Below are 15,427 nucleotides of genomic sequence, written 5' to 3'. Positions count from 1 at the left end.
AAAAAGAGGAAAATCGTAATGATTTAGTAAACTCTGAAACAACAGGAATAAATAAAATGATAAGAAAACCCATAGATAAAATGAATTCAGCACACAAAGTTATGTGAAACAAAGGAACTAGTAACATCACAAAAAGCATAGTGCAAAACGACAGCAATCAGTGTATACCTATTGATAATTACACTGAATGTAAATGGATTGGATGTACCAATCAAGAGACAAGAGTGTAGCAGATTGGATAATGAAGCAGGACTCATCAAGGTGCTGTCTACAAGAGATACACCTAAGACACAAGGACAAAAATAAACTGAAAATTGTAGGATGGAAAAAAATGAACTATGCTAATAGCAATGAAAAATGAGTAGGAGTGGTAATATTAATTTCTGATAAAATAGACTTTAAAGCAAAAACCAATAGAAGAGACAAAGAAGGGAATTATATAATGATTAAAAGATCAATTGAACAAGAGGACATGACTATAATAAATATAGATACTTCAAAGAAAGAACCGCAAAAGACACAAATCAACCTCTAATAGAGTTGAAGAGAGAAACAGACAACTTTACAAATAATGGTTGTTGTTGTTGTTAAGTGCCACCAAGTCGGTTCCGACCCATAGCGACCCTGTAACAGGGTTTCCAAGGGTGTAAATCTTTACGGGAGTAGAAAGCCTTATCTTTCTGGTAGTTTCGAACCGCTGACCTTATGGTTCACAGCCCGATTCGTAACCATATTCCATTCTAAATTACGGACAGAAAACATAGAAAGAAACTGAACAAAGACACATAAGAATTAAACAACACAATCAACCAACTTGACCTCATAAATATATACAGAACACTCCACCCAACAATAGTACAATATATATTTTTTTCAAGCATACATGAGCATTCTCCAGACTAGACCATATGTTAGGCCACAAAACAAGCTTTAGTAAAACTTAAAATATCAAAACCATATAAAACATCCTCTGAAACCACAATGATATTAAGTTAGAAATCAACAATAAGAGTAACTATATAAAAAATGCAAGTACATGGAAACAGAATAATACTTTGCTCAGAAACTGCTGGGTAAGAGAAGAAATTAAAAATCCAGTAACCAAATGAGAATGAAAACACGACATACCAAAGCCTTTGGGGCACAACAAAAGCTATAACCAGATGTCAATTTATAGCAAGAAATGCCTACACCAAAATGAAAGAGACAAACAGAATCAACATCATAACAGAACCAGTCCAACAATTAAAAAAAAAAAAGAATAGCAAAAAATGCCTACAGTTAGGCAACTTGGACATTGGCTACCCAAAATGGGAGGTGGGGGGCTACAAAGGCAAGAAGTGACTGGCTTACAAGCTTTCAAGAGGGAACCTAGATCCAGAGGGCATGGAGGAAGGTAGAATCTCCAGTGAGTAGTATTCAATCAGGCAGGGTTGATGCAATGAAATGCAGATGGGTCTCTTGTGATACAATATGGAATAATTGTTATCAGGACTGATTGTGAGGGTTGGAAATGTAAAGGTAGACATTTTATAGCAAGGAGGGGAGTGATTAACTTTTCAGTCTAGGAACGGAGGTCCCTAGGACCATCAAGGGAGAAGAGCAGAGAGCGGGACCCTACCCAGAAAAGCAGTGATGCCTGAAATGGAGCCAGAGATGATGATGTGGAGCAATGGAGCAGCTGGAGACTTTAGATCCAAAGAGGGAGAGCGACTGTGTGCTGAAGACCTGGGGGGGAAGGACTGCATGGAGGGGATTGTGACCAAGGCAATGAGAGATGATATGCGATAGAATGAATGTTAAATTAAAAAAAAAAAAAAATGCCTACAGTTACCAAAAATGAAAACAAAGATTAGAGCAGAATTAAATAAAATAGAAAAGAGAAAAACAATAGAAAGAAAACTAGAAATTGGTTCTTTGAAAGAATTAATGAAATTGATAAACTAGCAGAAAATCTAAAAATAAAAGAAGATGCAAATAACACAAATAAGAAACGAAATGGACATCATAACAGAACCACTAAAATAAAAAAGCATAACAGAAATCATACAGAACTGTATTTCAACGTATTTAAAATCTAGAATAAAAGGACAATATTCTAGAAAAACACTGCTACCTAAAATAGCACAAATTGAGGTAGAAAATTTGAACAGACCATTAAAAAAATTGATGAGGCCATAAAGCAAAAAGCTCCTAACAACAACCAAAAAAATTCTGGCCCAGATGGCTTCATGGGTGAAAGCTATTTAACATTCAGAAAAGAGTTAATACCAATTCTATTCAAACTATCCTATAATATAAAAAAGATTGAGTACTCACAAGTTCATTCTATGAAGTAAGCATAATCTTTATACCAAAGACAGGCAAAGACAGAATTAAAAATGAAAATTATTGACCAATATCCCTCATGAATACAGATGCAAAAACTGTCAACATAATTCTAATCAATAGAATCCAGCATAATACTGAAAAAATACTTCATGACCAAGTGGGATTCATACCAGGTACCCTAAGATGGTTCAGCATTAGTAAAACAAGTAATGTAATCCCCCACATAAATTGAAAGCAAAACAAAACTAAAACCACATGATCTTGATTGATGTAGAAAAGCCATTTGACAAAATCTAACACCAATTCCTGATAAAAACTCTCAGAAAAATAGAAATAGAAGGACAATTCCTCAACATAATTATTGGCATAAATTGCCTTAGTGACACAATGGGTGAATTATTGGGCTGCTAACTGAAAGGTTGTGATTCAAATCCACCAACTTCTCCATGAGAGAAAGATGAGGCTATGTGTTCCCTTAAAGATTTATAATCTCAGACATATTAAGGAGCAGGGTCTTAGATGTTCACTACATGTCAGAATCGATGGCCAACAGGGTAATTAAGGACACATACACAGATCCAACAGCCAATATTATTCTCACTGGAAGAGACTGAAAGCATTCCTCCCGTGAATGGGAACCAGTCAAGGATGCCTTCTGTTGCCACTCCTGTTCAACATTGTAGTAGAAGTCCTATCCAAAGCAATAAGACAAGAAAGGAAAATAAAAGGAATCTAAACTGTTAAGGTATAAGTAAAACAAGAATGCTATAGAAACTAATAGAAGGCAGCAAAGTGACAGGGTACATTATCAACAATATAATATATGGTCTTCTCTACAACAATATATGGTTTTCTCTACAACGCTATATGGTTTTTCTCTACACTAACAAAGAGAACTCAGAAAAGAAATTAGAAAGAAAAAAAAAAAAACCATTTATAACATTCACACTAAAGATGAAATACTTAGGGAAAAAACATCACCAGAGACACCCAAAACCTACATCAAGAAAACTACAAAACACTAGTACAGGAAGGAAATCAAAAGAGACCTACACAAATAGAAAAACAATGCCATACTCAAGTATAGGAAAATGCCAATACTACCCAAAGTGATTTACAGATATAATACAATTTTGATCCAGATTCCATCATTATTCTTTAAAGAGATGGAAAGCCTAAACTACTTAAGAAGGAGAACAAAGTAAGAGACCTCACAATTCGTAATCACAAACCTTCTATAAAGCCATGGTATTCAAAACATCCTGGTATTGGTGCAAGAGGCATATAAACCAATGGAAAATAATTGATAGTTCAGAGGTAAATACATCTACGTATGGACAGCTGATCTTCCACAAGGAGCCAAAGTCCATTAATTTGTTAAAGTTGTCTCTTTAACAAACACAACTGGCAAAAATGGATATCCATTGGCATAAGAATGAAACAGGTTCTATATTTCACTTCATATACAAAAACAAATTCAAGATGGATCAAAGACCTAAATGTAAAACCTAAATTGTTAAAGATCATAAAAAAAAAAAAAAAAAATAGGATCAAACTTAGGGATTCTAATTTATGACATAAATAGTGTGAGAAGCTTCTGGGAAGAGGTATTGACTCTTTCTAAAATTTGCATCTTGCATACCTTTGGAAGTATTTGGCATATAGTAAGGCTTGTTATAAGGCTCTGTGGTAGCATAGTGGTTACGAATCGGGCTGCTAAACTCAAGGTCGGCTGTTTGAAACTACCAGCTGTTCCGCGGGAGAAGATGTTCTGCTCCTGTAAAGATTTGAAGCCTCAGAAACCCTGTGCAGGGTCTCTATGAGTCAGAATCGACTCCATGGTACTTAACAACAATAGGGCTTGTTATGTGTCGATTGTATGAATTATTGAGACAGCAAAATCACTTCAACCATGCCTTATAAATAAAAGTCTAAATTCTTTAACATCCTGACCATTTTCTTTGAATTTGCTGAAATTTGCTACCATTCTTCTAAAATGTGGACCTTTGAATGAAAAATAGTCAAGAGGTGTTATGACAGATTATTAGGAAAGTGGGACTCTGATCTCCCACTTGCTTTATTCTATGTCTTTATTACAGTTTACATGTGGCTGTGGACTTAAATCTCTCAGCCACCACATGGTGAGAACCACTGCTTTGAGCTTATGCTCATGAACACAGATCTGTTGACTTCCAGCTGTCATCTTCCATTTTCTTCACCTTATGGTCTATCTGCTCTAGTGATGTCTCCTGCTACAGCTGATAGTCTCTCTGGCAACCTGATTCTGTGATGTTAGCTTCATAAGTAGACAAATCACACACACATTGATGGGTCAAGAGAATCAAGACCTGATTGTCAATCTGGTCTTTCATAGCACTAATTTTATTCTCTTATTCTTGCCCATGAATTCCACTCAACAGGTCAGAGGTCTGGTAATAGTCTGAAGAAGCATTTTCCCTCTGGCTTTTAGCTGTGGTGACTGGAAACAGACTGAATGCACTAGTTCCAATTATGTGAACTTGAAGTAGATAGAAAGTGAAGAAACAACAATCAATATTAGCTGCAACCTTTATTCAGTAAAAATACAATTTAAGTACATGCAAAGCACTGAGTATTAAAGTTTTTGTTACACTGAAAAAAAATACTATGCCAATGTTTATGTAAAAGAGTTTTTTACAACACTAATGCATTTTTTCTTTTCTTTTTTCACTTTTAGATCGCAATACTTTAAGTCCAGTTATTTTTGGATCACCGTCTAACTATGTTAAAGTGAAATTAGGTATATTTTGATATACATATATTCAGTGTTAATGATGGTGTACATATTGGGTCTTCCAAGGGTAAATTTGACTCATAATCAATGGTGTGTAGATAACAAATATGATATTTAGAAAAAACTTAGAACTATTTGAAAAATCCTGCCATTGTTTAGGTGTTGTCACCTTTATTGCTATGTTAGGTGCCCTTGAGCTGATTCTAACGTAGCAACCCTGTGAACAACAGAACAAAACAGTGCCCAGTCCTGCACCTTCCTCACAATTCTTGTGCTGTTTGAGCCACTGTGTCAATCCATCTCACTAAGGGTCTTCTTTTTGGTTGATCTCTACTTTACCAAACATCCTGTCCTTTTCTAGCGACTGCTCCCTCCACATAACATGTCCAAACCATGTGAGATGAAGTCTCACAATTCTTACTTCTGAGGGGCATACTGGCTGTATTTCTTTCAAGACAGATTTGTTTGCTTTTCTAGCAGTTCATAGTACATTCAGTATTATTTGCCAGCATCATAATTCAAATCCATCACTTCTTCTTCAGTCTTGAACACTTTAAAAGGTCTTTTGCAGCATATGTACTCAACACAGCAGTCCATTGTTTGATTTCTTGGCTGCTGCTTCTATGAGCTTTGATTGTGGATTCAAGTAAAATTAAATCCTTGACAACTTCAATCTTTCCTCTGTTTATCATGAAATTGTCTATTAATAATAAATGAAGATTACAACTCCTTTACATTGAGTTGTAATCCATACTGAAGGTTGTAGTCTTTGAGCACATTTTCTTTTAATTTCTAACTCCATTTTTATATATTTCATTAGAATACATTTTCCTATGGATCTGTCCTTTGAAACTTACTGTTCGATTCTTATGTGCCATCATTTCTTTCATTCACTTTAGCTTTTCTACCTTCAAAATAAAATATCAGTTATCCTGACATCCCTTTTGACCTTTGCTTTTTTCCCTGTCTTTTTAGGGTCTTTTGTCTCTTTGTGTATGATGTTCTTAATGCCATCTCACAATTCTTTTGGTCTTCAATCATTAGTGTCTAATGTATCAAATCTGTTCTTGAGATAGTCTGTAAGTTCAGGTGAGATATACTTAAGGTTGTATTGTGACCTTCATGGACTTGTTTAGTTTTCTTTAGCTTCAACCTGTACTTGCATATGAGCAGTTGTTGGTCTGTCTCACAGTTGGCCCCTGGCTTATTTAGGCTGATAGTATTGAGTGTCTCAATCATCTCTTCCCACAGATGTAGTCAATTTGGTTCTTGTGACTTCCATCTGGCCAGGTCCACATGTGTAGTTTTCGTTTATGCTGTTGAAAAGTTGTTTGCAATAAAGAAGTACTGGTCTTGCAAAATTCTATCATATGTTCTCCAGCATTGTTTCTGTCACCAAGATCACAGTTTTCAACAACAAATTCTACATCTTTGCTTCCAATTTTTGCATTCCAATCACCAGTAATTATCAGTGTAGCTTGATTTCATGTTTGATCAATTTCAGATTGAAGAACTTGTTAGAATTCAATTTCTTTATCATTGACTTTTGGTGGGTAAATTTGAATAACAGTGGTATTAACTGGATTTCCTTGTAGGCATACAGCTATTATCCTACACAGACATCATTATACTGCAACGTAGACCTTGGAATACTCTTTTTGATGATGAATGCAACAGTATTTGTCTTGAAGTTGTTATTCCTGGCTTAACAAAACTTATGAGAATTCTTATTCCAAATATTCAACACCAGTCCATTTTGGCTCACCACTAACTAGGATATCAATCTTTATGCACTCCCTCTCATTTTTGACAACTTCCTATTTGACTTCGCAGGAGAAAGATGAGGCTTTCTGCTCCTGTAAAGATTTATAGCCTCAGAAACCCTGGTATGTGATATTAGTGATAATGTTTGATGATTTCCACCATCCTTTGGGCCACCTCTCTTTGGAATGGGCCAGATAACTGTCTTCCAAATTTCTCAGCATAGATGAGTGAGTGCCTTCAGTGGTTCATTCATTTGTTGAAAGATTTGAATTTGCATTCAGTCAAATCCTGGAGCTTTGTTTTTTGTTTTTTACCAATTCCATCAGTGCAGCTTGGGTTTCTTCTTCCTTCAGTACCATCAGTTCTCAATCATATGCTACCTCTCAATCATATGAACATCAACCATTTCTTTTTTACATAGTAACTCTGTATTCTTCCCATCTTTTATAGATGCCTTTGCATCATTCAATATTTTGCCCTTGTTGTTGTTAAATGTCATTGTGTTGTCTCCAACTCATAGCAACCTTATATAGGGTTTCCAAAGAGCAGCTGGTGGGTTTGAACTGCTGAGCTTACAGTTAACAGTCCTGTGCTTACCCTACAGCTCCACACCAGGACTTAGGTTCTTCAGTATTGCAAGTGTAGGCTTGAATTTTTTCTTCAGTGCTTTCAGCTTGAGAAATAATGAGCATTCTTCCCTTTAGGTTTCCTAACTCTAGGTCTTACACACTTCATTATATTACTTTATTTTGCCTTCTTAAACTGCCCTGTGAGATTTTACTTACCAATTTTTTCCATTTACTTTATCGTGTCTATGTTGGAAAGAACGTTTCAGAGTCTATTCTGCCATCCATTTTTGGTCTTTCTTTTCTTTCCTTTTAAACGGCTTTTGCTTTTTCCTGTATGATGTCCTTGATGCCATCCCACAACTCTTCTGTTCTTAGGTCATTAGTGTCTAGTGCATCAAATATGTGCTCGAGATGGTCTCTAAATTCAGCTCAGATATGTTCAAGGTCATATTTTGGCTCTTGTTGACTTGCTTTAATTTTCTTCACCTTTCTCCTGAACTTGCATATGGGCAATTGGTGGTCTGTTCCACAGTCTGTCCCTGTCCTTGTTTAGGCTGATGATAATGGAGCTTTTCCACGGTCTCTTTCCATAGATGTAGTCTTTTGATTCCTATGTATTCCATCTGGTGACATCTACACCATTTTTAGGACCTCAAAAGCCAGGGGAAATACAAATGAAAGATTGAATTCCTTCTTCCTAACTGTCACTGTAGGCTGATTAAACTGAATAACCCAAAAGTCTGTGGAACTAACTGATTTTTAGATTGGCCTGTTAAATAACCAGTGTGTGGTTTTACTCTAATAGTTTCTATGACTATTTCTATAAATGGAAATTGCCTTAGTTAGTCTAGTGCAGCTATAATAGAAATACCATAAGTGAACAACTTTAACCAACAAATATTTGTATTTTTTTGTGTGTGCCTTCACTTGTTCATGTATTGTCTTTCATCTGGGATTATTTTTCTTGAGCTTGAATAATGTGTTTTAGTTATTGTTTACTTGGTGTTATCAATGGACTTATGTCCCCGTAAAATATGTGTTGGTATCATAACCCCTATATTTATCTATAAGGTCCTGGTGTAGCACTATAGGATAAGCACTGGACTGCTAACTACAAAGTTAGTGGTTGAAACCCACCAGTCCCTTCTCAGAAACCCTATGCAGGGTTACTATGAGTTGGAACTGACTTGAAAGCACTTAAGAACCCCAACATACCTGTCTGTACATGTAATACTATTTGGATATAGGATTTTGTTATGTCAGTGAGTCCATATCAGTATGAGGTGTGTCATAAACCTAATCACTTTTTGAGATTTGAAAAGAGCGGATTAGAGACAAAGACAAGTGAATAGAAATGGAGGAAAGAGAAATGCCACATGGAGAGCGCCAAGGAATCAAAGAATGCTGAGACTAGAGAAACTGAGGCCAGGATCTTCCTCCAGAACCTGTAGAGAGAGGCTTCCTCTGGAGCTGATTTCCAGCCACCTGAACAGTGAGATTCAAACCCACTAGCGGCTCCTTGGGAGGAAGATGAGGTTATCTGTTCTCGTAAAGATTTACAATCTTGGAAATTTAATGTAGGGTCCCTATGACGCAGAAATGGAGTTCTGGTGTGGCGCTGTAGGTTGTGTACTGGACTGCAAGCTCAGTGTTTCAAACTCACCAGCCGCTCCTTGGAAACCCTATACAGGGTTGCTATGAGTTAGAACCAACTCTATGGCACTTCACAGCAACAAAAACATGACTCGAAATAGTCAGCAGTGGCAGTGATTTGGGATTGGTGTTTGGAAATTGAGAAACTGAATACTTGCTCTTTTAAGCTACCCACTCCTACTGTTTTTTGTTACTGTAGCACTAGCGAAGTAAGACACCTGGAAAATCTTTTCCCTCAGCTTTGAAGAGTATTTTACTTTGGTAAAGAATTCTAGGTTTACAGTTGCATCCTGCTCTTTAAAGGTGTCTTACTTTTCACTTGCTTCTTGGCTTTCTGTTGAGAAATAAACCTTTAGGCTTTTGTTGCTCCTTTTATGCAAATCTTTCTTCTGGCTGCTTTTAGGATTTCTTCTTTGTCTTTGATTTTGATATGCCTAGGAGAAATTCGACTGAGCTTCTTGTAGATGTTTTTAATCAATTTTGGAAAATGTTCTGTCATTTATAATTTTGAATCTTTCTTCTATCACTTTCCCTATTTCTTCTCCTTCTGGAATTTCAATTATATGTGTCTTTTTTTTTCAGTGTCCCACATACACTGCTCTGTTATTTCATTTTTTTCCTGTGACTTAGTTTTGATCTTGGTGTGAATTCAAATTCAGTAATCCTGCCATCTTTGAAGTCCAGTTAGCTGTTAAACACACTCGATTTCTTAATTTCATGTTATAGTTTTGAGTTCTTGAATATACATTTGATTTTTTTTATATAGTTTACCATTATTTGTTTGAATAACAGATCTTTTCATGTATGTGTCCATCTTTTCTTTATTGTATTTAACCTGTGTATAATAAATGGAGTCCTGGTGTGGCTCTATAGGATAAGCACTAGAATGCTAATCACATGGTTGTTGGTTCAAACTCACCAATCACTTCTCAGAAGCCTTATATAAGGTCACCACAAGTTGGTACTGACTCCATGGCACTTAACAACATGTATAATTGTTATTTCAAAGTTTTTGTCTACTAAACCCAGCATCTGTCTCATCTGTGGGTCTGCTTATTTAAATTTGTATTGATTCTTTTTCACATTTTTTTGCCTCTTTGCATTTGTTATTGTTGTAGTTGTTAAGTGCTGTCAAGTCTGTTCTGACCCACAGCAACCCTGTATAGGGTTTCCGAGGAGTTTGAACCACCAACCTTGAGAATCAATCAGACTTTGCAGTCCAGTGCATTAACCCATAGTGTCACACAAGGATTCCTTTGCATATACCTTAATTTTTTATTATATCCTGATCTTTGTGTATCAAACAATGAAGGCCTCTTTGCATACATCTTAATTTTTTTTTACTGTTTCCTGATCTTTGTGTATTGTTAATGAATGTAGTTTATATTATTTTTCTCTGGAAGTATTTTCCCTTCTCTCCATTAGGCTGATGGTGTAAAGGTGATCATCCTAATCCACTCAGAAACTGAACAGAGTGGTGGCTAGGTCTCAGGTTACATTCTATCTTTCTCTCATCTCCAGGAACTAGAGGGACATGGCAGGCACATTTTTCTTGTAGTTCCTTTCCTCTAATGAGTTTTAGTTTCCTAAGCATCGTGAGTCTGAGGAGATTTTATTCTGTGGTTGCAAAATTTCCAAGCGTTTAGAAAATATCATGTGAGAATAATGTCTTGCATTTGAAAATTCTCTATTTTCCAGTCCACATGACTGTCTAAATTACACTTTTGTTTCTTCCCCTCTATGAGCTTCTTCTACTGAGTGAAATGGTTAACTGTCTCAGTTCACCTAATTGTGCTTTCCTAATTGTACTTTCAACTCAACATTTCTCTTTGTTTTCCATGCATGTTGATGTTCAAAAAGTTCATGGAAAAATTACATTATCTTTTCATTCCATTTTTCCACAAACTTTTTGAAGCCCCCTCAGGGCTCCATGTATGACTTACCCATTTTAATTTTTCCTACAAGTTGCAGTGGGAGTAATGGCCTGATATTACCTACTAAATTATATACTAAAAAGAAAACCCCCTGGCCAATCTAAATTTTAATAGTTGACTTTAAAGTAGATTTTATCTTTACCTTTGATTTTGATGTGCTTACAAGAAGGTGGAGGAGCTCTGGTAGCATAATGGTTTATGAGCTGGGCTGCTAACCATAAGGAAGTTGGAATCTACCAGGCATTCCAGGCAAGAAAGCTGAGACTTTCTGCTTCTGTTAAATTTGCAGCCCTGGAAACCTTATACAGGGTCCCTGTGAGTCAGAACGGAATTGAGGGCATGTAATCACCACTCTTACTACCAGAAGAAGTTCATTTATGTTCTGGAGATAGGATATAATCGCTTCCTAATTTGTCTTCCATATGTACTTTTTTATTCCTTAAAGCAAGGTCTATTTGTGTTTTTTCTAGGGTGTGGCACTATGTTGTATATTAGCTTGTTTAACATACATACATTGATTATATAGCGTAGTGGTTACAAATCGGGCTGTGAACCTCAAGGTCAGCAGTTAGAAACTACCAGCCATTCCGTGGTAGAAAGATGAGACTTTCTACTCCTGTAAATATTTACAGCCTCGAAAACCCTATACAGGATCACTATGACTTGGAACCGACTCCATGGCACATAACAACAACAACATACACATTCAACACCTTTAGTAATTTTTAATGACTATATGAATTAAAAAGCTTTGTTAAATCTGAGTTTTTTAAATCCAGAAACTAATTTTCAACTTTTACCTAGGAAAAGATGTACGTCTCAACTGCTCTGCTTTGCTGAATGAAAATGATGTGATTTATTGGCTCTTCCCAGAAGAAAATGCAACATATGGCAATATACATGAAGAGAGTGAAGTCAATATTATGTATGTATGTATGTGATGTTACAAAAAACAAACAAACACTAGACTCCTGCTTGAATCATGTGCTATTAGGGTTAGTTTGAATTAGAATTACAGTTTTATAATGATAACTTCTTGTCTCGAAATTGATGGATTATGTAGAGATCTAACAGCATAGTTGTTACGAATCGGGCTGCGAACCTTAAGGTCAGCGGTTCGAAACTACCAGCCGTTCTGCGGGAGAAAGATGAGGCTTTCTACTCCCGTAAGGATTTATACCCTCGGAAACCCTGTACAGGGTCGCTATGGGTCGGAACCGACTCAACGGCACTTAACAACAACAACAACCTAGAAAAAGAAGGTCACTAGAACCTTTTGATGTTACCTTACATTTTAATTAATTTATATTTTAAATATAACTTTTAAACCTTTTTATTGTAATGAGTGAAGGTTTAGAGAGAAAATTTGGTTTTCCATTCAATAATTCATACACATTTTGTTTCATGACATTGATTGTAGTACACACAGTATAATAGCACTCTTCTCACTTCCTTCCTATGCTTATTCTTTCCATTGGTCCTTCTTTCCTACCCATTCCTGCTGTCTGAGGTTTATCCCGGGGCAAATGCTGCACTGTTGATTTTGTGTGACTAATTATTCTAAGTAGTGCATACCTCCCTCGTATTATTGTTCACCCTATAGACTTGTCTATTGTTTGACTGAAAGTTAAACCATAGGGGTGAGTTCAGTTCCAATCCTTAAGAGTGTTTAAATGATCATTGTCTTGGGGGATCCACTAGTCTCTGTCAGACCAGTAAACCTGGTCTTTTTTTAAAATTTTGAGTTTAATTCCACATTTTCCTTGCACTCTATCCAGAACCTTCTAATGTGTTCTTTTCAGAACAGTTTGGTTGTAGCAGCCACGTACCATTTAGTTCTTCTAATTTCAGAGTGGTGGAGGCTGAGGTTTGTGTCCTTTGGACTAATTGTTTGCATGTGTTTTTGATTTTCTTTACTCTTCTTTGCTCCAGAAAGGGAGAGACCAATAATTAATTGCACCTCTGAAGGCTGCTTACAAGCCTTTAAGATCCCAGTAATTACTCACCAAATTAAGTTGTAGAACATTGTCTTTATTAACTGGTGGTGGTAGTTGTGTACTATAAAATTGATTCTAACAGTGGAGGCTCTACATCTTTACAGGAGCAGAAAGCCTCATCTTTCTCATGTGGAGCAACTGTTAGATTCGAACTACTGACCTAGTGGTTAGCAGCCTAATTTGTAACTCGCTACACTACTAGGGCTTCATTGTCTTTGTTATAACTCTATTATGCCAATGCCAGTTGATCTTGATGTCCTTTCATAACTATGGTCTCAAGCTTCCAGGCTTAGTGACTCATCACTTCCAGAAGTTTGGTATGGTTAGTAAGATTATATTTCTTTGCCCCTCTTTGCTCTATTAAAAAAAATAGATATATTTAGGGTACATACAGATGTGTTTGTAGAAATATCATCTGCCAAACCTATGTATGGTTTTGCCTTCTCATCTTGCCTGCTTGCCTATGCAACTACTTTCAGATTAAGGTTTGTTCTTTCTGATAATGCAGGATTATATATGTATGTATGTATATATGTAATAGTATTTATTTTTGTTGTCTATAACTTTTCTTTCCTTTCCATATATTCCTCTTCTTTGGTGATATTATGCTGATAACCCCTCATTGTAAGTTGTATTTCCATTCATCCCAAACTTTCTTCTCCCACAAAGATTCAAAAAACCTTGGAAATCCTATACAGGGTCGCTATGAGTTGGAACCAACTCTACCACACTTAGAAACAATAATTCTCTAATAATTTTCCCGTCCCTCCCCTCCTATCCCTGGTAACTTTTGAATATTTTTTCCCTTGACTTTATATAATTGTGAACTTCTATAATTGTCCTTTTGTGATTGACTTATTTCAAATAATACAATGTCCTCCGGGTTAATTCACGTGAGATGTTTTGAGGATTCTTTTTTATTGTTCTTTAACATTGCATAATAATCTATTGTATGTATGCACCATACATTGTTTTAACTTTTTTTGTGTGTATTGGGTGAAGGTTTACAGAGCAGATAATTAGTTTTACATTCAACAAATCGTATACTTTGCTTCATTACAATAATTGGAATCCCCTCTATATACTATCAGTTAAAAGTATTTATCTCTATTTACTTTAACTCTTGCATCCCTCCCTGTGTCTTTTGCTACCTTCATCTTTCCTCTACCAATCTCCCTCTTGTTGTATATTGCTTGTCCCATCACCCATGCTAACATGTGACTACACTCTGTTGTTGTTGTTAAGTGCCGTTGAACCAGTTCCGACCCATAGCGACCCTGTACAGGGTTTCTGAGGTTGTAAATCTTTATGGGAGCAGAAAGCCTCATCTTTCTCCCGCAGAGCGGCTGGTAGTTTCGAACTGCTGACTTTAAGGTTCACAGCCCAATTTGTAACCACTACGCTAGCCCATAAATAATTTTCTCTCCCCTTTAGCACCTCCTAACTGTAACCCTCATACAATGTTTCTTTCATCCAGAAAAACTTTTCTTTAACTTTTTAAAGCAGTGGTCTCATACAATATTTGTGTTTTTGTGATTGATTAATTTCACTCAGCATAGTGTCCCCCAGGTTCATCCACATTGTGAGGTGTTTTGCACATTCATAGTTATTCATCAGCATCACATAACATTCCATTGCTTGTATCTTCCAAAGTTTAATTATTCTTCTGTTGATAGACGTATAGGTTGTCTCCAATTTTTTTCTCCTTTGAATAGTGCTGCAGTGAACATGGTGTATGCACCCTATTTCATTTATTCATTTCTCCTCTGGTGAGAACTTAGGGAAGAATGCTTCAGTGAACATGGTTGTACATATATCTATCTGTGTTCCTACTCATATCTTTAAGGAGTTCTGGTAGCGTAGTGGGCTGTGAACTGCAAGGTCAGCAGTTCAAAACCACCAGCTGTTCTGCAGGAGAAAGACAAGGCTTTCTGCTTCCATAAAGATTTACAGCCTCGGAAACCCTGTACAGGGTTGCTATGAGTTGGAACCGACTCCATGGCACATAACCACCAACCACCACCATTCATATCTTTAGAATGTTGTGTTCTTTCACCATACTTATTCAATCTGTATGTTGAGCAAATAATCCAAGAAGCTGTATTTAAATGAAGAAGAACTTACCATCAGGATTGGAGGTAACAATATGTGATCATCTGAATATCACATATTCACAGATAACAAGATGTGATATTCAGATGATACAACCTTGCTTGTTGAAAGGGAAGAAGATTTAAAATACTTACTGATGACGATCAAAGAATCATAGCCTTCAGTATGGGTTGAACTTCAATATACAGAAAACAAAACTCCTCACCACTGAATTAATAAATAACATCATGGTAAATGGAGAAAAGATTGAAGTTGTCAAAGACTTCATTTTGCTTGGATCCACCATCAACACTC

General features: G+C 36.2%; 1 protein-coding gene across 2 annotated transcripts in view; it reads left to right on the top strand.

Moving 5' to 3' along the window:
• Nucleotides 1-15,427, top strand: part of IL18R1 (interleukin 18 receptor 1) — a 67,044-nt gene that overhangs the window by 26,029 nt on the left and 25,588 nt on the right. For both annotated transcript variants that reach the window (XM_006870734.1, XM_006870735.1), the window contains 2 exons: nucleotides 5,048-5,110; nucleotides 11,829-11,949. In XM_006870734.1, coding sequence (XP_006870796.1) covers nucleotides 5,048-5,110; nucleotides 11,829-11,949 — 184 coding nt within the window. The remainder of the gene's footprint in view (nucleotides 1-5,047; nucleotides 5,111-11,828; nucleotides 11,950-15,427) is intronic.

This window comes from Chrysochloris asiatica, unplaced genomic scaffold (assembly GCF_000296735.1).
Source record: "Chrysochloris asiatica unplaced genomic scaffold, ChrAsi1.0 scaffold00150, whole genome shotgun sequence".
Lineage (NCBI taxonomy): Eukaryota > Metazoa > Chordata > Mammalia > Afrosoricida > Chrysochloridae > Chrysochloris > Chrysochloris asiatica.
This window is presented reverse-complemented; position numbering and strand designations above follow the sequence as displayed.